A 27,496-nucleotide genomic window follows, 5' to 3' on the forward strand; every position below is an offset into this window, starting at 1 on the left:
CTGACCTGTTTCATTGAGTTTATTATCAATCCTCAAACACATACTTAAACACGCCCGCACGCATACACACACACACACACACATACACACACATACTTGTACGCGAATGAAGCTATACAGTACACCTCTTGTTTCTTCAATGGAAAACATAAATTTAACACTTTGTCTTAATCAAACGTATCGACAATGTCGTGTTGCATGTCAAATACGCTGGACCGCTGCCTAAAATCTCCACCATCCATCCCTGTCACTCACTGTCCATCAAGAGTAGGCTAGTGTCCTGTAACTTTGTCTTTAAATATACCAACGTAAAATTAAAATTAAACATTTTGAAATGAAACATGGACAAAAAGAGAGTTTCTTGTTCTGTAATCTGGTAGATTTAGCCAATGGAAAGTTGTATTTGCATGTTGTGTATCGATTGACTTGGCAGTCCAGGGAATGCCAAACTGATTTATTTTATTTTTCAACTAATTTGATGTATAGTAGGACAAATGTATGCGACTGCAAAGACAAAATCGAAGTGGGGGGAGGCGGATATCCGCTGTAGTTTCTCTTTGCATTGTCTGTACGGCAGAAGCATTTGAAAAGTGTGTGAGCCAACAGTCTATTGTGCCTGGTGAAGGTCTCCGGAAAATGTTGTTTCCCATGAAACTTATTTTGCATTTGAAGACTGTGTATGGGAGTCTGACTTCTCCGACGCATCATTCATACTGTGCAAAAGTCTCGCTCCTTTCAAAGATGTTTAGGGTAACATTTATGATGTCAAGTTTTTTAAATTAAAAATTATATTTCCTTGTGGTGTGCTTAATTTATACCATGTAATTAAAACAGCCACTGGACACACAATTTGCTAAATAAGCCAAATAAAGTGCTCCTTCTGGTTTTCAAGTAGGAATGTTGGTGCTTGTGTCCTTTAAAAGGGCAAATGATGGGACACCCAAGTGTGCATGATTTGTAATGTCACCCTTTTGCTCATGTCTGCTAAAGGCTAAAATAGCTGATCTACAAGCTCACAACGCATTGCGACAGGTTGTGAGCTTGCAGATTGGTTATTTTCAGAGCTGGAAACCGTCATAGGACGGAGTAAATATTAAGCATAAGCCTGTCAAAGTTATTGATTCATGATGACACATTTTACACGGCATCTTTTGTTTGCTTGGATCAGCGGTTTTCAAAGTGGGGTCCCCAGCCAAATGAGTAGTTTAATTCAATTATAATTCAATTCACTTGAAATTCACCATTATCACCATTATGAATCTATTTCTCATTAAATGTTTAGTCATTTTAATTTAATTTAAACCAAAACACTTTCATATCAGCTTCCCTAGGACAGTGGTCTGTGAGCTTGTACACCTGCTATTTTTTAACAGTTTCGAAAAATCTTGAAAGTGTTTGGAAACACAAATCTTCTATTCTGGGGGTCCCTGGCACAAAGTATTTTCAGATAGGGGTCCGTGGCCAAATACATAACATTTTTGGGGTCCTTGACTTGAAAAAGTTTGAGGAAATGGCCTAAGTACCTCACTAATAGTTTGATTACCCCCCTGGCTTAGACGACCACATTAGTCCATTCCCAGCACTGAAGTAGTAAACAAAACATAGGTTTGAAAGGTAAAGGAAGACCTGATGTATAACATCATCTCATAACATCTCATACGTTTTTCAACCTTTTATTTCAAATGCATGACGCTGTCGGGCAGAAACCTTGTAGCCTACTTATATTTTGTACTTTTGTCATATGACAGTGGCACGCCAAAGTAGGGGAAACAGCCAATCTACAAATCTAAAAGAGGAACGCAAGGTTGAAAGTTGTTAAGTGTGTCTGTTTTATAACCAATGAAAAGTATTAACGAGCTGGTGACCAAATAAATAACTACATAGGATCCATCGGAACACAGGTTCATTTTTCCATTTCCTGAAAAGTAACAATTATGAACATACTGTACAAGGTTTCTACCCAACAGCTACGATATGCTTCGCTCAAACAAAGGACATTGCATTTTCATCACTAGTTCTCATTGGCCGAACATAATTATTTCGGGACTAGGCTGCAGCCTCCGTCAACCACAAATGAGCGAGTGGGGGCGCAGGTATGTTTCGTTACGATCCTGAATTTAAACACCACCGATCCCTTGGAGCAATAGTAAAAAACTCTTCATTTATCAACAGCTATTTTCTTTTTTTATATAAATTCATATAAAACAATTTCAAATTAAATTAATGAAATAAAAAAAGACAACAAATTTCTTTGATTTCCAAGGCAATTGCTCTAAGGTTTTTTTGTTAGTTTTTTTTTCTCCTAGAAAAGGCTGCCCCGTCTTAAAGACCCCAACAACAAATATTAAACACCGTTTCCTTGTTCACTTTAGCATCCTTATCTCCGATTGGTCGAAAGACAGCCGACAGCATGGTCCACAGCCAATCCCAGTGGCCCATTAGTGGCTAGTAGTACTAGTGCATGCTGCATGAGTCTATTACAAATGCCACTGCTTTTGTTTTTGTTTTGTTTTTTTTCCTTCAGGAAATCCACATTTAAATCACATAATTCTGTACAAACACGGAATCATATACACACCTAGGAATAAATCAATTGAATGAAACAAGGGGATTCAGCGGTTCTTTTCTTTTTTTTCCCAGCATCACCTTTTTCTTCCCTCCTGATGAAAAGGCAATAAGCTCCTCCACGATCAATAGGTTCACAAACACAGCTCCCTCCTGCAATCACCAGAACGTTAAGAGTCTCGTCTCTCGTGGTGCATGGTTGGCTGGGAGGTGTGTGTGTGTGTGTGTGTGTTTGGGGGGGAGGGGGGGTGACAGAAAAGCACTGTGGTTGCTCGGTTACCAAACTGCCAGGGTTTTGTTTCTTTGCGGTGTAGTTCCTTGATTGTACAGGAAATACTTGAGCGTCCCCAGAAGGAAGGAAAGTGTGATGGAGGTCCCCAGAAGGATAAGAGTGAAGGCAAAGTGTGTGAGAGGAAGAAAGAGGGATAATGCCTGGGTTTTCATTTAGGCCCCATGCATGCACCACAGAACAACACTTTTAATTGGTTAAATAAGGTTTCTTCTAGGCCCCCGTCCCCCGTCCCCCGTCTAGGCAAAATGAAAATTTGACGATTCTCTGTTTTGGTGGAGGCTTTTAGAAAGGGCCGATAGAGCACAAGTATTTTCACTATGGCTGACACCGGAGGGGAACATGCCCCTTTCGTGGTGTTAAGAGCCACACCCTGAGGCCCCACACAGAATAAAACCCTAATCCTTTTAAAAATCCCTTTAGCTACATCAGGTCTGGACACCCAGGCAACCCTATATACCCCCCAGGGGTCTATAATACCCCCCTCTCTACACCAAATCTCTTTGCCTAAAATAGCAGATTGGCTATTTTCACTTATTATTATGACATGCCTAGAATAGACGCGCTAGTGTTCATGTACTCTGACTGTGCAGCCAGAATTGGTCCCGTTCGATGCGAGTCCGGTCCCAGGTGGGATGGGATTGCAGCGTTATATGGCTGAACTGAGACCGGTCTCTCAACGTGGAATGAAATGGGTTTCACGGTGCCGTCCACTTAGCAGCCCGGTCCAGGCTTCAACTCGGTCCTAGTCCACGTCAGCCGTTACCGGCAACATTACAGTTTGTATCGGGGTTTAGTTCAAATTAGCTCCAGAAAGTTTTAAAAAATGAAAATACAAAAAAAAAGTAGCTCCACTCGTTCGCTATTCCCTGTCTTTCTCTGCCTCTGGGACACTGGTCTGCAGTATGAACATACAAAAAGACCCAAAAAGAACGCCCAAAACGTCCCCTTCTTTCGCTCCGAATGTCACAAAAAACAGGAGGTATCTTTCAGTCCGGTTCAATTCCTGTCATTTTCTTTGGGACGTCCCGTCTGTCCGAGGTCAGACTGAAATCTCATACGTGGTTCCCCCGACTCCCGTCACCTTCTTCACTCCGCCTCCTTGCGGCTTGTGGGCGGGGCTCGGCGCGGACCCGCCGGCACTGGGATAGGCTGCTCCCCCGGGACGCGTGGACAAGCCGACTGGGTGGGAGGGCGAGGAAGGGGCGGAGCAGGGAGCGGAAGAAGAAGAGAGGGCCTGGCCGCCGTTGGGGCGACTCAGAGGTTTCATCTGGATGGGCTCATCCCTGATGGAGAGAGAGGGAGGCAGAGGAGATAGATGACAGCAGCATCAGTACCGGGTTTAGAGCAAGTATTTAGTTCATATCTTTAATCACTTCAACCCTCTTCTTAGTAAAAAAATAAAAGGACTTGAGTTACAACTGTACAGTACTGTCCTTGAACCGCTTTTTTCTCATCTACATCAAAAATAGCCCACAGAGCTTGTAGATCTACTATTTCCCCCCCCCAGAACAGGCATGCTGAGGTTCAAGTGGTTAATGAGATGTTCTTGACAAAACAAACAAGGTAAATGCATTTGATATAACTGGTGTTGAGACCTCTACTGGGCCTGAATAGGCTCTGTGTATAAGTGTGGTCCCGGGTTTCCAGAAGGTGATTGGCTCAGCAGCAGATTTGAACTGGAAGCACATATGAAGGTGTCATAATGTGCTTCTGTTTCAAATCTGCTGCTGAGCCCATCAAACGAAAGCTATGGGACACTGAAATAGGTAATGCCACCTTCTGGAAACCTACAGTTATGCACAGAGCCTATTCTGCGACCACAGGAGCGGAGAGGAAACAACGCAAAAGACAAACGACACGAACATACCAGGATGTACCAGGACCGAAAACACACACAGCACAGTGGGGGAGGGGCGGTGACGAGACGGAGGACTAAACACCACGAATGAGCGAAACACAAGCAAAGAGAGGAAAAAAAAGGAAGAACTCACAGGCTACCTGGCAGGAGAAGAGGATGAAGAAAAGAAGGGAAGAAGAAGAAGAAGTGGAGGAGGAGCAGCAGTCATTTTAGGTAGTTCAGGTTGTCAGACAGGCAGGCAGGAGGGGTGGGGGGCGGGGCTTAGTGGCGGGCAGGAGAGAGAAAAAAAGTAGCCGATCGTCCCCCGCAACCGGCGGGGCGTCTTATACTCACTTCGGCGCTTGTATCCCTCCGCCCATCCCTCCTCCTCCTCCTCCTCCTCCTCCTGCCCCCGCGGCGTTGGCGCTGGCCGAGGCCGAGGCCTTGCGGACCAGCCGGTACTGCATCTCGGCGGCCGCCGCGCTCGAGTACGACAGCGACTTGCCCAGGGGCGGGGCGTGGGGCGCGCGGGGCGGGTGGGTGGTGTTGGTGGAGGAGGAGGAGGAAGGCGGCGGCAGCGGCAGCGGGGTGTCGGTGGAGCGCGTGCGGTAGGGGTAGTGGTGGGGGGCGTGCGGCGCCGAGAAGCGGGGGGGGCGGGAGGAGGAGGTGGCAGAGGAGGCGGTGGAGTGGTGGTGGTGGTGGTTATGGTGGGAGGAGGAGGAGGACGAGGAGTGGTGGTGGTGGTGGTGGCCGGGCGCCGTGGCGGACGAGGAGGAGGAGGGCGGGGCGGCGGCGTGCGGCTCGCTGAGCAGCCTCTCCCGCTCGGGGGGAGGCGGGGGAGGCGGGGGCGAGGAGGAGGAGGAGGCGGTGGAGGAGGCGGAGCGGTGGAGGTAGGGCGGGTGGTGCGGGAGGTGGCCGGCGGTGCGGTGGTGGTGGTGGTGGTGGTGGTGGTGGTGGTGCGGAGACTGCGAGGACGACGAGGACAGGAGGGCGTCGGCCTCGCGCTGCTGGGCCGACAGGAAGGGCGAGCTGTAGCCCGCCGGCGTGCGCGGCCTCCCGGGGGGCGGGGAGAGCTCCATGGCCGCCGCCGCCGCCGCCGCCGACGGGTCGAAGTCGCCGCCTCCGCCTCCGCCCGCCAGCAGGCTGTCGTACGACAGGCTGTTGCGCGACGGGCGGTGGGACGGCGTCTGATTGGCCAGGCTCTTGTAGCTGGCCGAGGTGGCCTCGGAGGCGGGGCCCCCCGCCGCCGTGTGGGCGGAGCTGGACGAGCGCGAGGCCCCTCCCCCCGACAGGACGGCCGGGTCGGAGAAGGAGGGGTAGGACCGCCCGCCCAGGGAGTAGCCGGGAATGCCTACTCCTCCTCCTCCTCCCCCTCCTCCTCCCTCCCTCCTGTCCACGGCTCCTCCTCCTCCTCTCTCGGAGAGAGGGTCTCGGCCGTCCAGGCTGGGCTGCGAGCGGAAGCCCGGCTGCTGGCCCGCCTGGATGAGAGAGGAGGAGGAGGACTCCCTGGCACTGCCCACACTCTCCCCCCGACTCAACTAGAGAGAGAAAGAGAGAGAAAATAGTGAGTAGGGAGTGGAAAGGCAAAGAGAAAGCAGAGAGAGGGAAATTTAGGTTAAAAGTGAAGCGTGTGTTCTTCCATAATGACAAAACAGCTGGCATAATAGCATCAACCTGTTATGACACCATATTCTTACACATGAACGCCCTCTAGTGGTGAAATACTGACAAAGCATCTGCTGACTTCACTTAATGTTTAATAAAGTTCAGTCAGGAAACGCCACTTGTCTCCATTTACCTGTTTAACTGTATGTCAGTTAAAACAGATTTTTTGTTGGTTTGTTTGTTTTTAAGTGAGAATGTATCAAGTTTGCACAACCTCCACCATCCGGAGAGAAATGCCCATCACCATTAAGTGTGTATAGATGTAACAAGAGGAGAGTGGAGAGATGGACTGCTGTTATGCAACATTTAACAAGCATGTCATCCGTAAAAAGCTGCGGCCAGCTCTCAGTTCACGCTTGAACGTGACAGTCACGCTAGTTGTGTGGCCGCTACAAAAAAAATGAGAACCTGAGGTGTGGCATACTGTGCCAGGGACAGTAACCAAATGTTCTATCAAAGCAGCAAAGGCAGAAATATGAAATCTAAGCCACAATGTTTACATTACAGGCACATTTACATGTTGCCACAAGTCTGCTGATACTGTGATGTCATTATCTAAGCTGTGTCATTTAGTGTTTTGGAATTGTTATCATCTATGTGGCACTTGCGCTGACACATACAGAACCAAGACTGTGGCATTGCCTCTTTAAAATGTTCACCCATTCCTCCTGTCACTCAGAACCAAACTCTAAAGTGATAGGATTAATGTTTTTTTGGAGTCGGACATGGTACTCAACAAGAAAACCTGTGTTGGTCACAACACTCGCTTCTATCTTTCTCTCTCCCCCCTCTCTCGCCTTGCAGAGCTGTCCTGATTAGTTAGTGACATCAGGTATGTATATTTTTTTGATAGGCTGGTTGAGGGCCCTGGAGCAGTCTCAGAGCATTTCATTTATCATTACCTGCAAGAATGTAATAACATTTTATTAAATAAACAGGTAATCTAGTTTTGCTTACAGACTAACATTCAAAACCTCAAATAAACTGCAAGAAAAGACAAAAGAAAAAAGCCAAGAGGATTCATTTTCAGCTACAGTGACACTTTCTTCAACAGCCAAGGCAAAAGCTGTAGGAGTACATCTTAACACCATCTACGGTACCATGTACCTCAGTGAGGCACAGTCTTCACATACTGCATGTTCAAAATTGATAAAATAAATAAAAAAAAAACAGACAGACATGACAGGGCAAATCACAAAGGAGTGACTCCTAGCTAAATGTGAACACAAGGAGAAGAGGGCACTGGAGGTTTGTTAACCACTTAAGCACTATTGTATAATTTCTTTGTCATAAAAGGGTGTCCCGTGATGAACGTAAAGAACAAGCTCACAAGGCAGTGCTTGTAGATCTGCTATTTTTGCTATTCTAAGTTTTGAAAGTTTGTGAAACCTTGTGAAAATGTTCATCTATAATTGCATGCCCAAAATAGGGACGCCAGGATGAAAGTGGTTAAAAAACTAAAGGAGAAAGTGTGACTGACACAGGGTGGGACAACAGATGCTAAGACCTGGGAAGCTAAACAAATCACAGGCTACAAAGAGTGTATAAAACATTAGCACCATGGAGATGGTGCCATTTGTAACTGGCTAAGTTGCATTTATTTCTATATAGTAACATTAATTCTGTGAACAGAAATGCAATTAAATACTAAGAGGACAGGCTAATATTTTGTACACTAAGTGGTTATCTGAATACAGTTTGAATGTTTGAATTTGAGGTGTGCTTGATTCATCTTAGTTGCCAGATTACAGGGATTTGATCCAAGCATCACAAATTGTAAGATGTAATGTTCATTAAATTATTCAAATAAAAATAATTATGATTACAGTCATACCCACCCCCTTTTTCTTTTGTAAAATATGTTTATAACAGTCACATCTTTACTAGCAATTAAAATAATAATACTCCTAATGATCATTTCTGTATCAACTACCGTACTATGCTGCCTGCAATGTGCAAAGAAAAATGTTTTCTGCATGCCAGAAATGGTTTATTCAGCAATATTTTAGTGAGACGTACTAAGTCTTGGATTATACAGCACGAGTAGTATGAAACTTTGCTATGGACAAAAGTGACATTCATGATGTTACGAATGATCTCTGGTCAACTCTATTGTATCTGAAACAGATCTCGTCTTTAGTTGGGATTTGTCCTCATGAAGGCATGAAAGAAAGTTAAAAAAAAAAGAAGCCATTTCTTCAGGCATTTGCAGGCAACTAGGGATGAGTAAATGATTCAAAATATTTTAAATGTAAACAATTAAAAAATATCACAAATGTTTGGGCAAGTTAAGACAAATCAAGTGCTACTCTTGCATTTTCAAAGTATTCAAAATGCATTCCAAAGTTTCCTACCTGGGTTCATACTATACTAGTCTATACTATACTAATCCTGAGTGTTAATGGTTCCATTTGTACACTCTCAGAGTAAAATTCACACCCAGGATTTTACTGTGCACAAAAAAAGGAAAGGTTGACAGACAGGACTAGAAGCTTTCAGAACATGCACTTACTGATACTGATCGACAGAAAGCCACTGAGAAACCAAATCAAGACAGACGACAGGAAATCAAAACAACAGAACAGAAACAGAAGATGTGTTAGCCATCAGTTTGTAATGACAAATCAAATGAAACGAGCTGAGTCATGGGCAAACATCTCACATGCAAGGACATGGCGTGCTCTCTCAAGGTCCTTATACACCGGGAGTGTCACGGATAAACAATCCAAAAATGCATGCATCATGAATATTTCATATCTAACTATTAATTTGGTGTGCCGGTCGGAATATAATTATGTCGCTTTATGGCCAGGTCAAAAATCACGTTCTGAGTGGATGTTCCCATGTCAGCACAGCTTTTTAACTAAATAAATGCACCCCACTGTGTAAGGACCTTCACTCATACACAGTTTACAGATACATCAAAACAAGTGATTTGAGAACGTTTGTATGCTACGTTTGAGTGCCTAGAATCAGAGAGAAAACAAGTTTATAAAAGTCAACAGATAGTTAAGTGATAACAAGTTATCCCTGCATTTGGGTAAATCTGAATGTAGCGTTTTTGCTTCAAGGCACAATTTAAGGGAGTTGTCCAACTTTTCAGTCGGATGTAACAGAGTTCAACTCCAGGAGAAAACTTCACTTACTTATCTAGGCTGCATATTAGATCAGCGATGGCTCTCTCAGTCATTGGCAAGATCCCTGCAAGGACTAAGTTCTTAGCTAGGAGAGCCAAATTCCTAGATAAAACCACCATGAGGACACTGGCCTCAGCATTACCGGTAGTTCAATGCGATTTTGACTACACCTGCCTAACTTGGTATAGTCGCATATAAAATAAAAAAAAAGTGTTTGTAGATCGGCTATTTTTGATCATTGTTTCCCTTTTCTACACATCAATATGCCCAAAATATGGAACCTTCACAATAACGGACATGGGTGTAAAACTGTCCATCCTGTGTGCGCGTGTGGATGCGCGTGTGTGCGTGTGCGTGTGCGTGTGTGTGTGTGTGTGTGTGTCTACATGGCTACCTGGTTGGCATAGGCATGCGTGAGCGCCGTGTGGTTCTTGCCAGGACTGTAGGTGGGTCTGTACTTGTACATTGTGGGGGTTGGCGGGGCTTTGTTCAGCAGACTGCTCTCTGTAAGACAGCACAGGGGAGGAAGAGACAGAGAATATAACATGAAAAGAACAATGGAAATTGTGTCTACTTGACAACTTAAGCCCTGTTTAAACATTTTTGCCTATAAAAGACATGCCCAAATAAAACAGGGTTTTAAAGTGGTTAAGTTATGTAGATCCGGGATCCACATGGGAAAGGCGTGGCTCCAATGTGGATCTTGGATTTCATGTGACCAGCCTCTGACATCAGTCATTTATGACGTCAGTTGTGACCATATTTGGGCCAGGTTTCAGCCTGATCACAGCCTCATTGACTACCATTATAAAATTAAGTTCAATATTATTTATAAAGCAATAGTGGAGGTACTTCTGTGGCCTACTGGCAGTGTGCACAAGACATTCGGTGGTGATCAGTCCAGCAGTTTGTGAGATTAGCTCTGGACATGAAGACACACCGACCCGCTAATAGACGGCTAGGCTCCTGCAGAGCCACACCATAAAAAGGGTTGGTACTGTAGACCAATGTACGGAGTAAGAGCTGTGTTAATCAGATTGCTATTGAAGTGTAACTAACCCTCTGTGTTGCCTCTGGACAGTCCAGGGTAGCGCAGCTCTGGCTTAGGAGGAGGAGGAGGCTCTGCGTCACATGACTGACTCTCCATCATCTCCAGACTGGACTTGGACTGCAAAGGAAGGGGAAAGAGAGAGAGACGATCACGTTAACACTCTGGCATGGAAAAGTGACTCTAAGTACTGACAAAATAACCACAGGGTAGGGCTGGACAATATATACATTTTACTGTAAATCGATAATATCGTGATATGATATGGTCTAGGATTTTAGATTGTGTGATATGTTGTGAGTGTTCATTACTTAAGCCTTACTTAATAAGACTTTTTTTTTTTAATCAAAGAATGTGAAAATAGCCAATTTACAAGCTTCCAACCCATCACGTCGTGACGCGGTTTGAGCTTTTGTATCGGCTATTTTCACTATCGTTGGAACATTTTTGAAAAAAAATACATAAATAATTATATCGTCACAATACGATATATCGAGGTATTTGGCCAAAAATATAATGATTTGATTTTGTCCATAACGCCCAGCACTACCACAGGCCTTGTTGCTTTTTGGTGAATCAGCTATGTCTATGGTTGTTGATTCAGCAGAAAGAGAATCCCAGCGTTTCCAGCTGAAGGCTCACCCTGTGCAGCTCTCCCTGGATACCGTTGTCCAGGATCTTAGCAGCCAGCTGGGCCTCTGTGAGTTGGGGCCGTAGAAAAGGTGGCTGCACGCACACGCTCTTAGCAGCCTTCTTCCTGCCTAGATACCTGGAGAAGACAGACAGGCAGATTAGCAGACAGACAGACCTTTTATTGATCCCAAGGGAAATTCAGTTGTCATGGCAGAACCGCAGCAAGGATGAAACAAAGATACAGGTAAGAGTAGAGAACAAGGACAAAATACGTAGTAAAAATAGCTTCACAATATAATATGTTGTTAATTGGGCCCAAAAGGGGACAATGCATCAACGATAGGGGACAACATGAAGGGGACCGTTTGGTTTATTGGAGAAAAGTATAAATAATAATAATAAGAGAGAAGATGTCTAGATAGAGAGAGTGGGTGTAAAACAGACTAGTATACCTGGGTGCTTGTGAGCTGCACAGGACATGGGAGACATTCTTCCAACAACCGTTGGTGAAGGGATTGACACCTCCTCTGAACTTCCCTGTCACCTGAGCACAGAGAGAGAGAGAGAGAGAGAGAGAGAGAGAGAGAGAGAGGAGAGAGAGAGTAGAAATAAAGAGAGAGTTACAATCTTATTTCTTGAGGGGCTCACGCAGACACCAAAATTACATTAACATAAACTCAATTTGTTACAGCATTTTTCATAGACTTGTGCTAGGAGAATTGTGCAGCAGTGTCACCGAACATTCTGTACAAGCTGTAGAGAGCAGACAGGCTCAAAAAGTACTCACCAAGATTAATCAAAGAACAGGTTTATTTTTTTGCCAGTTTCAGATAGGAGCTGTAATTCAGCCTCACTCTGATTACGCCTGTGGCCTACTGGTTGTTCATGGTGCAATGGTATCACAAAGTACCTTGGAAGTAGGCTCTAAGCTTCTTAGAAATACATCAATAAGGATTATTCAGAATTTCCCCATGAGAACTCAACTTTGCATTGGGCGGTTGATAGTAGACGATCAAGTCTCTGAGATTGAGTTGTACACTGAACAGACAGTAACATTGTTCATGGCATGCTGCTGTCCCTAAATACCTAATGAAATACTATAACCACATGAGGGATGTTCACAGATATTCCACTTAAGGGCCACTCCACGGAAGAGTAACCGAGGCAGAAGCAATACTGTGGAGCAGGTTGCAAGAAAATCTTGAGACAATCTGTTGTTTGGGAGGTTTGAAGCTGGTGCTTAAAAAAAGCCTTATAGGTCAATTATAGAAGGATGCCACGTCTGTTGTATTGTTTTAGTGTAGGATTGATGTATTTATTGATGATGTACAGAACCACAATTTAATACACTCAGTGGCTGTGTACGTAGGCAGAGGTGATTATTAGATCTGCTGTCCTGCCCGTTCCCTAACGGACCACATTGGAAATGCATTAGCCTTTGGGCTTTATTATGTTATCCTGACGTTTTTGTTTTGTTTTGAATGATGGTGCTGTTTTGGCTTTCAGAGCAGAGCTGTATATTTAAATTGTCTACTATAATCAATCCCTAAATCAATCAGCCGCACAGGGACCCAAAACAATGATTACAACTCTAATTACAACATATTAATCCCCTTTCCCGTTCGCATGTAAAGCCAGTGATCTACTGGTATTTTTCATTTTGGCGTCCTGTGGGAATAGGCACAGATTAAAATGCTAGTATATTTCATACTGCCAATCTCACAGCTCCTTTAGAGACTTCTGAGCAAACTGACCAGGAGGCAGAGTTATCTAGTCTGAATCAAATTTGAGATATTTTCAAGCGCACAGTAATCAAAAGGGCATGTGCCCTCAAATCCAAGCACTTCAAAGACCTTGTCCTTCAAAAAGGACGCCTTCCACTTTTTGATATCGTTTTAGAAGTAGACTCGAGAGGACAGAAAAATAAGCGTGATTACTCCCCCATTACTGTTCATATTCATTGAGAAGACACACGCAGGATTTTAGCCAGCAATTTAGTTGTTAAGACAATTATTTCCTTCCCACACATTTCTGACTGTGCTGCCACTGTACCCTGCTTATGTTCAGAATAAAACAGCATAAAAGCAAATAAGTATTGCTTTCTATTTGAGAACACTTGTTTTTGATTTAATTGTAACACTACTGTTATCTTCACTATTTATTATTATTCCCCCCGTTCTTCTAACACTACTAACACTATCAACGCTCTTAACACAACTAATACTTTAACACTATGAACACTTTTAACACTAATACTTCAACACTATCAACACAGTAATAATACTTAACACTACCAACATTCTAACTACTGCATACTGGCTACCAACATAGCAAGCCCACATTATTTCTTCAGGAACAGTATTTTCTTTTTTTTTATTCTACATTTTTGACAGCGCTACCGACTGCGCCACCGTGCCCCCAGGAACAGTATTTTCTAGTTTGGTTTAAAGCAGCACTATGTAGTATGGGTTATCAGTGGTCACTGTGGACACAAATAACATGGCAGCCAACGTCTTTGACTTCATTACCCAAGAGTTGGCCAGTCTTCGCTTTGACTGGCAGTTCTTCCACGGTGCCTGGGCAAACGCCAGGATGAAACTCATTGTCTCCCCTATACATAGTAATACAGTCAAGCACCTAGCACCGACCAACCTGAGTCTATACATTATGGAAGGGTGATTGTTATTGCTTAAACGTGTAACTTTATAATTTTGTGGGACATATGCTATATAGTTGTTAAAAAGCTACATAGTGCTGCTTTAAGACTTTAAATGATCTGCAGGTTCACACAAAGTAAAAGGGTTATCATTAAACAACCGGTAAATACATTCTTCCATTTTCCACTTTCTCTCACTATTGTGCCTCTGCATACTACAGATGTACACACTAAAATTTGTATCCTGACGCACTTGTTCAAGCCAGATGCACTGCAGTGGATTCGAATACCTAGAGTCCGTGGTGGTGGGCAGGTACTTCACCCCTGCGCCATTCCTTTCATAATTAAATTGCATTTAATTGCAATTGTTTGCTGCATGCTTTGTTGCAACACGACAGCACTTCAAAGCCCAAATTCATACGTTGTGCCAGCAGAAGGGGCATCCACAGTTATGCCTCCCTCACGTGTTGACAAACACAGACTCAGTATTGTAGCTTACTGTACCTGTTCATTGGTGGTTCTGCCTCTGGCCACCAGTACGATATGGAAGCCAGTAAGACCAGCCACAGGGATGAAGAACAGACCTGCTACACACATCACCGCCAGGCTGAGAGGATCGCTGTTAAAGAACATTACTATAATATTGATCTACAAGTAAAGCCTGCCGACACATTTGCAAAGAAGAAATGTAGAAAAAGTGTAGACTTATGAATTAGTACAATATTTAGAACTTGCTCATTTAATTTAGTTATAAGTTCAATACATTTAGCTACTTGCAACTGTTGTTGCTGTTTTTAGTGTTATTTTCCTATTGCATATTAGTTAAGATCTTTTACTATCCCTGTGAGATTGACCTATTTCACTTAAAATATATCATCGTTGGGTATGATTTTAGTAGCTTGCCTTGCACCCATATACTGAAAGGTTCTGCTACTGATCCTGACCCAAAACATTTTGTCCTGTCATGGATACATTATTTGTGAGTGATATTTCTAGGCCCTAAAGTGTCAATTGTTTTCATCCACTTGTTGCTGAAAACGGGGGACAGAGGCTGCCTCGAGTCGTGATTAACCACTTTTCAAATTGCCGTCCATATAAGGTGGAAAATGTCAAAGATTTCCCCACAACAAGGATACGTGACGATAGCGTGGAGGCGGTCAATGTTCTGTCGGTGGTAGAGGATGAAGAGCAGGCCGAAGCCAAACACGGCCATGATGTGTGCCGTCAGCGACAGCAGGAAGAGGAAGAAGTAGCGGTAATTCCTCCTGCCGATGCAGTTGTTCACCCACGGACAGTGATGGTCAAAGTCCTAGGACACAGCAGACGGGACAATTAAAGAGTGCTATGGACAACATTCAACTACTAGATATCATACTCCGCTCCACATCAACCACGCTGTGTTACAGGGTTCCTTATTTCCCAGAGTCCCGTCTACAAGGCAGCACTCATGCAGTTTGCACCGTTGTAACATGCCGCCTGCCTCCAAGCATCTGTTTAGCGGAAAAATAACCTTCCCCAGTGAAAACATAAGCAACATGCACAATGGCCGCCGTGAGCTGACAGATGTAAATAAAACTATAATGTTATTAAAATGATTATTTCACAATCAAATAAAATACTAACTTTATTATTATGATAAATCATTATTTTATAAACATACAAATACAACATTTAACTATAAAATAAACATTTTATCAATTTCACGTGAACAAGACAGGCATAATGAGTTTGCAAGAATCTGAAGATTAGGATAAGATTCAGATCGTTATTATTTCTATTGTTCTTTCAAGATAGTTCATCCAATGGCTGAGGTGTAGAGAAATGTCACATGGGAGGGAATAAACCTCATGTAAAATATTTACTCCATCGCAACATGACGCATTGTGAGCCTGTAGATCTGCTATTTTCAGCCAGTGACAAGGAAGTATAGATATAAGAAGCGTATTTGGGTATCTACGTATAAGTGTAAGAGTACGCGCACGTGTGTGTGTGTGTGTGTGTGTGTGTGTGTGTGTGTGTGTGTGTGTGTGTGTGTGTGTGTGTGTGTGTGTACCTCCACACAGTTGTCACAGACAGAGCAGTGGGAGCAGCGTGGCGGCCGGTAGAAGCGGCAGGTGGAGCACCACTTCATCCTGACCTGGATCCCTCTGATCTCCACCGTCTTGTAGAGCGGAGCGCGGAAGTCATCCTCCTTGTCCTCATCTTCCTCCGCTATGCACACACACACACACACACACATATCAGTCATCATCACATATTTTCCCTATGTGAAAACTGACAAAAAAAAGGTCTTTGCTTCTAGCTGTGGCCTCACACAGTTAGGCTGTCTGACCACCTAGTTCCAACATCGCTGATCTTGAATACAATGGGATTAACCTTCAAGTCAAATGTCACGTGGTCTTTCCTCATGAAACAGAATATTGAGGTGGAACTTAACAAACATGGTTTCAATACACCAAAGTTCCCCAGCCTTGGAGGACGGTTGCTAGCACTGCTGTAATAATAATGTATCTAATTGACTTGAATTGGATTGTATTAGCTCACGTACAGGTAGTCTCACGTAGCCAGATGATCAGAGATCTAAAACTGGGTGGAACATTTAGGAGTTTCAAAAATAACTGCGGTGCACTGCAGAACCAATCCAAAGACTATAGGGCACTGTTTCATATTGGGACGGTGATCTGATCTGTGGGCATAGGTTTGTCAGTGGGCGTTCTCGCCACTTTTCTCGCCCATACTGAATTTTGATTTCCCCAGACGTTCATAGAGACTATGCAGGATATGACTATCTACAGTACATTGAGACATTGAGACAACTATCAATGTTTTGACATTCTTTGACATAATACTGTACTGGTGTAATAGGTGCCCGTCAACCCAAGACAAATACTCGATGAAAACATCGATTTTGATTTAATGGCATCTTTTAAAAAATATATAAATGAAAGCATTACTCACAGAAACTGGATTAATTTGACATAAGAGAACCCCTGTCCCAGATGCATACATTTATGTTGGCTTATGTGCCAATGTGGATTTGTGGATAATCCTCTTTAACACATTGGGTGCCAGAGGTTTATTAAAATATTATACTTTGAGTGCCAGGACTTTTTAAACATTTTGAACCTTTTTCAAGTAGTCACAAAATATTTTCAGTGATCACCGTCCTCACGGTGATCCCCTCATTACACACATACAGGTCTCGTACAATCGGGGGGAAAACATTTAAAACATTCGGAAATCCATTCCATAGTTGCAGCCAGTTGAAAATAGTTAAATTAACATTGTAAAAAAAAAAAGTGCACAGGAGCCGAGATAAAGGTTTTTGAAGTCATAAGTTAACCAGGAGGTGGATTGGAGTCTAAATCTTGTAGGAGTGATATTTCCTGTTGCTGTGAAGGAAAAAAAAAAAAAAAAAAAAAAAAAAGGATATATACGGTTTTGGCACTCAACGTTAGTATGCGCAAAACCGTATATATACGGTTTTGGCACCCAATGTGTTAACATGATTCAGTCAATCAAATCTGCAAAATCTATACACATACACATATAATATTACAAGTATGAAGACAGACAAGACGCACACACACACACACACACACACACCTCTGGGGAAGATACCCGGGTCCATGAACGTGGCCATAGAGAAGTTGGCCAAAACGAACAGGAAGATAACTCCATTGTAGATCGGCACGGCCACCGAGAAACGTTCTGAAAGCCACGGGCACCTGAGGGAGACAGGAGGGGTGAATGAGAGGGCAGGCGGGTTGAGAGACTGAACAATGCCTGACAATCAGGAGCGTTTCTAGAGCTCAATGGGCTAAGTGTTCCTGAAATGCACCTGAAATGATTATGGAGGAAGTTTTCTTTGTGTCTGCCCCTTTCATGTCTGCCCTCTGTTGTCCCGGCAACAACCCCTGACATCCTGTAGAGGTGCGTTCACACAGGAGGCAAAGATTATTCTTTTTTTGTGCAGCCCGATTACATACAAAGTCAACGCAAAGACGTGAATTGATGCAACGCTGCATCGAGTGGCGTGAATGAGGTGAGCCGGGCAGCTCAAATGCGTGAAATTCGCCTCTTCCTCGTCTTCGCTCAAGTTGAAATATCCCAAATCGGGTGACGTTCACTTCGTGAGTGAAGTGACACGTAAAATATCTTCGCCTCCTGTGTGCAAGCAGCTTATGGGTCAGTCAATTGTTGTCCACGTTACATATGTTTTAACTTGAGGTGCAGCATCAACTGTAAAGAGGTTGATGCTTTTATGCTGACCATTCAGGCCCATCAACACTGACTATTCTTGAAGGAATCCAGGAAGGGCACTGTGTATTAGGAACACTGTGTATTAGGAATTCTGATTTATCTGGGGATAAATCGTGATTTAACATGCATTGGCCTTGGCAGGTCATGTGCACACACAAGTAATCTGCCTTTGTAAATCCCACCCACAAACCGCTGTACTCATACAGTTAATCTCATTTACATAAAGAAACACCCCCAAATAATAACTGATGGTATCAAAACTTCCCTTTACTTAAACCCTATATACTTCATTGACTGGTGTCCCCCAGGGCTCTATACTTGGTCCCCTCCTTCTTTCAGATTCCTCCTCTCTAAAACATATTGTCTCTTAAATGTATATGTTCTGCACAATGACCTACAACAGTATGTTTCAGTCATCCAACAACACTTTCCCAAATCACCTCCCTTCTCGTAGGGTTCAGACCAACGAGGTTCTACTGATCTAAATCAATGTTGTAGTTAACAAGAAAACCAAAAGATTATAGCAGTGTCTCTTGACTAACATGGTGCGTATTGTATTGAAAGTTCTCCTTTTCTACCACAGGGTGGTGTTTGTGAGCATGGTCACGGCATAGTTTTACTGAGGTTAAGTTTAGGAATAAGGTTAGGTTTAGGCATAGTTTTACTAAGGTTACGTTTAAGAATAAGGTTAGGTTTAGGCATAGTTTTACTAAGGTTACGTTTAGGAATAAGGTTAGGTTTAGGCATAGTTTTACTGAGGTTACGTTTAGGAATAAGGTTAGGTTTAGGCATAGTTTTACTGAGGTTACGTTTAGGAATAAGGTTAGGTTTAGGCATAGTTTTACTGAGGTTAAAATTAGGAATAAGGTTAGGTTTAGCCATAGTATTACTAAGGTTACGTTTAGGAATAAGGTTAGGTTTAAGCATAGTTTTACTGAGGTTAAATTAAGGAATAAGGTTAGGTTTAGCCTAGTATTACTAAGGTTACGTTTAGGAATAAGGTTAGGTTTAGGCATAGTTTCACTGAGGTTAAGTTTAGGAATAAGTTTAGGTTTAGGCATAGTTTTACTGAGGTTAAGTTTAGGAATAAGTTTAGGTTTAGGCATAGTTTTACTGAGGTTACGTTTCGGAATAAGGTTAGGTTTAGGCATAGTTTCACTGAGGTTAAGTTTAGGAATACGGTTAGGTTTAGCCATAGTATTACTAAGGTTAAGTTTAGGAATAAGGTTAGGTTTAGGCATAGTTTTACTGAGGTTACGTTTAGGAATACCTGGTGGCGACCCTTCCGAAGGTCGCCGGATTTGACCTGGGCCGAGTGTGTTTTGGGGCGAGCGTTCTTGTATTCCAATAAAGCACAAAATCATCATGAATACCATACTTTGCTTTGAAATGATTGTGAAAATCTGTTCATATGCAACGTTGATAAATGGGGGCCCAGGTGTTCATGCAGTAAATCTCATGTGTGAAATCTGCACGTGGTTCAAGCACATGTAAGACGATATGAGTGGTGTTTTCCAGCTCATTACAACCGCACACACCCCCACTTAGCTACAGTACAGTACAGATAAGCTACCCTGCTACTACACAGCTCCTCGTTCCAAATAGAAACTCCGTCTCTGAGCTTCAAAACCAGCCCATCGTTGCCGTCAGGTGAAAACCTTGTAAGTCCAAAGCCGTTCCGTTTTTATTATTCTTTAAAATAAACGATTTAAAATAGTGAAATAGCAGATCTACAAGATCACAACGCCTCGTGACGCGAGGTGTTGTGAGCTTGTAGATCTGCTATTTTCACAACTTTTGTGCGACGCTCTTTGTTAATTTACAACAAAAGGGCATTAATTTACAACATAACATCAAACGTTGAAATATGGAGATACAAGGTTTCTGCCCGACAACAACGCCATGAAAGTCAACAACACTGACACACACACACACACACACACACACACACACACACACACACACACACTTGCTTGGCGATGACTAAATTGGGAGAAAATGGGCCTCAATAACTGGCCTCACATAACAGCGCATTCTAATAAGAGCAGCTAGTGAACGCACCCTCAACACAGGATGGATTACGTTGTCAATTTAATCAGCTGGTAGCAATTATGTTGTAAAGATTGTAAAGAAGGAGAAAAAAGAAAGAAAGATTGTCAATGTAGACTCAGCTGCTGTGTGACAGACGCAGGCATATTCATTTGAAGATATTATATTCAGGCCTAATTATGTAGTGGTTTACATTTAATTTACTATAGCAGTGGTTCTCAACGGGACATGATTTTTGGGGGGTCCCCAGATGACAGTGAAGTGACAATTTAAGGACTTTTAAGACCTTTTTAATACCTCTAAAAGAAAGAGACCATTACTGCATCAAAAGTACTCAAACTATACTATAGAAACTGGTCAAATATTGGCCAAATGGTCAAATAATATAAGAAAGAGGCTCACAAAGAGGCGTTGTGAGCTTGTAGAGCTGCTATTTTCACAATGTTTATCAGTGGAACCGAAAATGTAATCCCTCAACTCCTACATTCCAAGTGCTTATCAGGGTGGGGGGTCCCAAGTTCAAATACGATTATTTTGGGGGGGTCACGGCCTGAAAGGGTTGAGAACCACTGTTCTAAAGCTATAGAAGCATTAACCACTTTCAAACTGGCATCCCTATTTTGGAGACCCTAACAAAACAACCCTAACAAAATAAAAGAGGGCTTAAGTGGTTACATCTTTTATTCAAATCTCATTTTAAAAACAAAGAAAAATCAACCTTCAGATGTGTGTTTACTGCACCCCTCCCAAAAGCAGAGTGTTCCAGTGTGCCTGCATGGCTGTGTGTCACAGGATGCCAGCTGGCAAGGTTGGGAATTGTAATGAGCCATTAATCCATTAAAGGGATAGTTCACCCCCAAAATGACTTTTCTTCTATCGATTAGTCACCCCATGGAGACTTGAATTCATGAATATTTTTTTGTTTTTGTCGCATTCCTGAGCCAATAATTTGATGACCAGCAGAGTCTCCTTTGTGTCTCCTACCGGAACCGCTGCCTACCGGTCCGCTGGTCATCACATTTTATTTTTTTGGTTGAACTATCCCTTTAAGACCGGGAAAGCATCTGTCATTTTAAGTTTTCTTTGGCTATTCAAAAATAGCAGATATACAAGCTCATAGCGCAGCACTCGTACTATGAGCTTGTATATCTGCTATTTATTTATTTTTTAAACGTGAAAATGTGTGCAAATCTTTGAATCACATTTGTAACTCAAATCTTTGCTTCTGGGGGGGGGGGGGGTCCCTGGATCCGCAAAATATTTTCAAGGGGTCGGCAGCCATATACATATCATTTTGGGGGTCCTTGACATGAAAAAGGTTTGAAAACCACTGATATAGGCCTATAGCAACATAAAAATATTATAATGTTAGGATTTAGAAGACATTTGTAGAATCCCCAGAAGCAAAGATTTGAGTTAAAAATGTTGGCTTTAAAAAAAATATATATATAGGCCTATATATTATATTCACAGATATATATATATACATTTTAACGATTTTTCAAAAATATATTCACAGATATATATACATTTTAACGATTTTTCAAAAATAGCCAAAAGTATAAGATCATGGCTAAAACGGTTAAAATCTAAAATGACAGATGCCTTCCCGGGTCTTAATGGGTTAACACTTCATTTTCTCCCCAGAAGGCCAGGTGAGAGAGAGAGAGACACCAAGGACTAGAGAGAGAGAGAAGGACTAGAAAGAGAGGCCAACAGAGTCGCTAGAGACTGGAGAATAAGGTCAGTTGGAGCGGTGGTTCTCAAGCCGTGGGCCGGGGGCCCACTGGTGGGCCGTGAGGATACCGCAAGTGGGCCCCCCAATCATTGGCAAAACACAAAGATATTAATGATAATATAATGTTAATGTAGAAAATAAAAGAAAGAAATCATGGTATTTTTTCTTTAAAACCTTGAAAAATGACTTTTCATTGTGATACAGATGAAAACCTTAAAGAGTAATACTAGGGAACACAATCGATTGATTGATTGATTGATGATTAAAATAAACATGCTCTGAAAAATGCACGCGGCCCACCCATCTGACCACTTAACACGGCAGCCGAACGCTTTTGCGATTTTCACGTGCGCCCTGGACCGCCGTGTTAGAGGGAGATGGGCTAAGGAGGACAATTAGGATGAGTAACAGACACAAGGAGGGAGGGAGAGAGAGAGAGAGAATGAGGGGGTGACAGATGTTGACCTATTTTCTTGTGTTCTCTAATCTGAGGCGCAGGCCTGACGGGCTCAACATGCTGACCACACACACACACTCTTACATTTATTTCACTTTCTAACACGTGCATGAATTGCACCGTCGTCGCAGGCCCATACACAACGTTGACACACACACACACACACTAGGGATGGGACGATATGAATATTTCGTGTCACCATTATTGTGACCAAAATAATTGCGATTCACGATATTATCGCGATAATCAAAATATGCTTAAACTCTTAAAATGCCACTTTTGTTAATCACTTGAACCCCAGCATCCATTGTCTTCTGGGGTGGAATATTTGCCCAAAATAGCCGATCTACAAGCACACAACGCGTCGTGAGCCTGTTATTTTTGGCAAAGAGATTTAGAGAGTGAAGACGGTATCAAGTGTCAATGCCAGGCATGTATTCTCACATGCAGATGTAGTGCACACAGCTATGCTAGCGAAACTATTCTCTTTTACAAACAGACATGTTCACACACCGACAGAGATGAATCGCACGCCGGTGCTCTCACTGCCTTGGCTTTGATCTCTCTCTCTCTCTCTGCTAAACACCCACACAGTCAAAGTAATGGTGACAATTAGGTGTGCACCAATACAACCTTCTTCATGCAGAGTACTTTACATAACATAGCTTATTTATTTTTTTGCAGTTTTAACCACCTAAACCCTATTAACTGAACTTTGTTGTACGTCAAAGAGCTGATCTACAAGCTTACAACGCGTCTTGCGGTTATTTTCACCCAAAGTTTGCCTATTTTCGCTGAATGCATGCCTATATCTTTGCGAAATGTTCGTCTATTCTGACATGTCCAGAATAGGGATGCTAGGGTTCGTGTGGTACAAATGTAATGTGTGCAACACTCTTTAGCCTTTTAGCTTAAAACATGCTGTGCAGGGTTTCCCTTGAATCAGAACAAACCTTTCCTAACGTCAAGTCAATCGTTAGCCTTACAGACACTGAGACGCAAAATGGAATCTCACATCTGAACAAAAACTGTGCGGCCAAGTCCTATTATGCGATTTGTGAAACAGTGTGAAAAGGAGTATGAACTATCCGAGACCATTAAGGTTTTATGGAAAATGCTTCTAAACATAATTGCTAGTTTGACCTCTTCAAATGCTCCGATATTAAAAAAGGAATTACGGAAAATAGCCGATTTACAAGCGTGACCCAATGAGAGCTTGTAGATCGGCTATTTTCGCCAGTTTTACAGCAGCTGTTTGATGGCCACCTAACCAAAAAAAGCAAGGCGAACACTGCCCTCCTGATTATGGGATTTAAACAAACCTTCCAGGTTATGGGAATTATTTGTCAATGAGCAAGTTAAACGCATACATCAAATGCAGAGAGAAAGTGTGGTGCCTCAGTAAACTAGGATCACGAGTACCAAGAAACTAGCATCAGTCTAAACAACATACCATCAAAATAATAATAATATTGTTATTTTGTTCATATAATATTATGAACATTGAAAGTATTGGATATCAGGTAAACAACAAACCTAGCATCTGTCCAAATAACCTGCTATCTAAATGTTAACACCGTGGTCAAGGTAAACAAGCCTAAGTTAACCCATTCAATCCGGGAACGCATACTGTGTCATTTTTAGATTTTTAGCTATGACCATTATTTTATACTTTGGCTCTTCGTCCATTTTGCAGTAGTCGCAGTTTCTATTAAACAGCGTTCAGCGCGGAGAAAAACAACACCGGAGATAATGGCGGATTAGCGGAAGCTTTAGAGCGGCGGCGGATGGGAACGAAAATCTTCGATTGACATTCATTTCCGTTTCCGGTGTGCTACAGAACAATGAAATGTGTCACTGCGAGAGAGGCCTACAATGAAATGTGTCACTGCGAGAGAGGCCTACAATGAAATGTGTCACTGCGAGGGTAAAAAAAAAAAAAGACCACTTCGCGTAGAACTACGCGACTGGCACGCTGCGCAATCATTTAGGTTCGCGTAGAACTACGCGATTGGCACGCAATGTGTTAACAAAAACATGAGAACAAATCCATACATGGCCGTCATAACTAGGTCAATTGCTACGGGGCTACGGTGGAGTCTGAAGAGGTGAGTTTTTCCAGATGACTTGGAAACACAGCTCTTCACAGATAGTTTGTACAGTGACAAGTGACAGGATGGGCAAGCAACGTGCATTCAACAAAACATTAAGTATGATAAACGTTAGCCTGGACTGTTGTTCTCTGCATTGACGGACACCACCGATGCTGAGTAGGAGCATTTTCAGGCCGGTGTCGACATGACACCCGATGCCAGTATCGACATCGGTGACACCCCTTGTGATAACTGTGTCCCACTGTTGAGTCGGCACTGTCACAAACGCAGCAAGTGCAAGCGTGCGTGCGTGCGTGCGTGCGTGCGTGCGTGCGTGCGTGATAGGGCAGCGGTTTTCTGGATCACCCATCTGACTACTTAACACAGTAGCCGAATGGTCAGATGGGTGGGTGGGTGCGCGTGCATTTTCGTCGCATGTCTATTTTAATGATCAATAAATCAATTGTATTCTGGCTTGGATCAGTGGAACCAACAACATAGCATACTTATACTAGCATACTAATTCCTAGTTCCTAGTTTAAGTTTCAGTATCACAATTGAAACGAATTGTTCAAGATTTTAAAGAAAAGATACCATACATTAGCATTAAAAAGTAGGGTGAGTGAGTGATATTTTTTGGTCAAACTGACCCGGCTCCTTAACAAACACTCTATAGAGCGTGCCAAAAATCCTGAAGGGGGCGTCAACAAGTGTCTTTTGGTAGCAGCGGACATCTTTGAGGGGTATAAACCAGGTTGACTTAACATTGCCCAAAAACAAACATGTCTGCGCTACTATGCCGCGACCCCCGGTGGTGACGACGCGTTGGCACGCTCTATAGCAATGATTACTATCACAATATAGAGCTATTTAACACTTATTTTAACCAACAAAATGGCACTTATCCTACCTTTAATGTTTTCTAATATTAATGTTATATTATCAATACATTCTTAACGTTTTGACAATTATTTGGGGGCCCACTTGCAATATCCTCACTGGGTTGTGAATCACTGAAATAGGTCATCGTTCTGTGATTGCAATGCAGTCATGTCCTGGTGAAGCTGAAGGTGAATGACGCTTCTTCTCTGGCTAAATGCTCCTCGAAAAAGACCTTGTTTTTGCCTTTCTGCATTTGAGAGAGAGTGTGTGTGTGTGTGTGTGTGTGTGTGTGTGTGTGTGTGTGTGTGTGTGTGTGTGTGTGTGTGTGTGTGTGTGTGTGTGTGTGTGTGTGTGTGTGTGTGTGTGTGTGTGTGTGTGTGTGTGTGTGTGTGTGTGCGCGTGCGTGCGTGTAATGTATTACTATACTTGTGAGGGCCAGACGTCCCCACAAGTATAGCAGAATGTGAGAAATAGACATTGCGAGGACCATTTTCCTGGCCCTCACAAGACACAATGGTTGTTTTATCATTAAGAGATATGTGTGTGTGTGTGTGTCTGTGTGTGTGTGTGTGTGTGTGTGTGTGCGTTTCTCCCGCGCTACTCACGTGAAGCAGAAGAAGAGCGTGGTGGATCCGACCAGGAAGAAGGTGGCGGCCGACGCAGGGACGTAGCGCGAGGGCCGCAGGGGTCTGCTGGGAGGAGCCACCGTGTGGGGGAGTGGCGAAGAGGAAGAGGCCCCGGCTACGCCACTCTTACTGAGGCCGCTAACCGGCATCGTTTACAGTGTGTGTGTGTGTGTGTGTGTGTATGGGTGTGTGTATGTGTGTGTGGGGGGGTGTTAAGCTAACTCTTTGAAGGGAACTGGAATAGACACAAACAGGATATTTGTGCATTTGGGAAAATGTGCGTGTGGGATGGGGGGGGGTCCGTTAGGACTCGTCAGAGTGGGGGTAGCAGCTATGCGAGTGCATGTGGCGGTAAGACACAAAGTGCTGTATATTGGAGTGTGGTCCCTTGTATTTAATTTTTGTTTGGGGGGGGGGGATTTATTAGATTTTCTTGGTGGGGGCAAGCTGCACACGGGTGGGTCGATCAGGGGATTAGCAAAAAAATGAAAAAGAAAGAAAAACAAAAAGATTAAGAGAGCGAGAGAGATTAAGAAGAATGGAGGCGGAGAGAAAGAGCGCGAGAGGACAAGACAGGAAGAGTGAGGAGAGGTTAGAGGGGCCGGGGAGGAGACCACTCACTCGAATGTCCTCCTGAGACACGCAGGCGACCTTCTCTGCATCGTAGCTAGTGGGATGAACTGACACACAAGACGTTTTCAGGCCTAATGTCCACTTGACTCCTCGATGTGCTCTATTGCGTTGCCCCGTGTGTAGGACGAGAGGCTTGGCGTGCAGCTGCCCTGCAAAGTGTTTGCTTTCACCTCAATAAAAAAAAAAGGACTGGCAGGTGGAAATGTCTGAAGGAAGGAATTAAAATGGAGGCAAGCAATTAAGCGACAGAGCTCCTAGCGGTACACGGGGGGAGAATGTCTAAATCGTCAAACTTAAGCGAGTTTTGAGGAACTTAAAAATTCTTTAATGGCTGGGGTACAAAAAATATATACTTATTTTTTTTTGTTCGAGTGTTTTGGTGAGCATGAGGTATCCCTACTTCACTACAAGAACATAGTGCAATGAAAAAAACTGATATGACTCCTATACTCAATGAATGAATACAGCAATACGATAACCAATATTTGGACCCTGTGTTATGATGATAACATAGGATACTAGGCCTTGCTTCCTTGTATAGATATACATGAAGAAAGTTATGAGTTAATGGAGTGAATAATATCACCTCAAGCTGTGCTGACGAGTCAAACGAATGAAAAAAGACGTAGGAGTCAACAAACTGACTGATTCACATACATTCTGATTCAAACAAGTGTTCTTTCTCTCTGTTGTCTAGAACATTAGGCTATGAGGCGATGGGGAGGTCGGTTAACTGACTGGCTTTTTGGTTTGAATGACTGAACCATACAGCTGACTGGGCATAACGGGCTGACAGAGAGAGGTAGAAATTAACAGGAGAGTCCAGAACCCGTTTCCATGGAAGGTAGACAGAACGCAGACATCTGCGATGACCAGAGGGGGAAGGAAAGCCAAAGCGAGACTAATGCATGGGACAGAGAGT

The 27,496-nt window shown here is 43.2% G+C and overlaps 1 protein-coding gene across 2 annotated transcripts; it reads right to left on the bottom strand.

Annotated features, from left to right (window-relative positions):
* Positions 1-3: 3 nt before the first annotated feature.
* zdhhc5a (zDHHC palmitoyltransferase 5a) lies at positions 4-26,105 on the bottom strand. 2 transcript variants are annotated; one of them, XM_080453293.1, is made up of 11 exons: positions 25,921-26,105; positions 17,440-17,561; positions 15,887-16,035; positions 14,970-15,142; positions 14,338-14,440; positions 11,630-11,721; positions 11,187-11,313; positions 10,556-10,664; positions 9,891-10,000; positions 5,049-6,232; positions 4-4,140 (listed from the first exon to the last, which is right to left on the bottom strand). In XM_080453293.1, the coding sequence occupies exons 1-11, from the start codon at positions 26,088-26,090 to the stop codon at positions 3,897-3,899; spliced, it is 2,583 nt and encodes an 860-aa protein (XP_080309419.1). In that variant the 5' UTR covers positions 26,091-26,105; the 3' UTR covers positions 4-3,896. The 2 variants fall into 2 exon arrangements, with proteins under 2 accessions (XP_080309419.1, XP_080309418.1); XM_080453292.1 differs by having other exon boundaries at positions 15,887-16,044.
* Between the last annotated feature and the right edge of the window lie 1,391 nt (positions 26,106-27,496).

This window comes from Gymnoscopelus braueri, assembly GCF_963280865.1.
Source record: "Gymnoscopelus braueri genome assembly, chromosome: 2".
Taxonomy (NCBI): domain Eukaryota; kingdom Metazoa; phylum Chordata; class Actinopteri; order Myctophiformes; family Myctophidae; genus Gymnoscopelus; species Gymnoscopelus braueri.

What these genes read in the sequence shown, in the direction of transcription:
- zdhhc5a (XM_080453292.1), bottom strand. Translation starts at nt 26,090, where the DNA reads ATGCCGGTTAGCGGCCTCAGTAAGAGTGGCGTAGCCGGGGCCTCTTCC. An exon ending in TCTGTGACAACTGTGTGGAG is followed by an intron (nt 15,143 to 15,886) that starts GTACACACACAC and finishes GCTGTGTCCTAG; the next exon opens with GACTTTGACCATCACTGTCC. An exon ending in GCAGAACCACCAATGAACAG is followed by an intron (nt 11,722 to 14,337) that starts GTACAGTAAGCT and finishes CTCTGTGCTCAG; the next exon opens with GTGACAGGGAAGTTCAGAGG.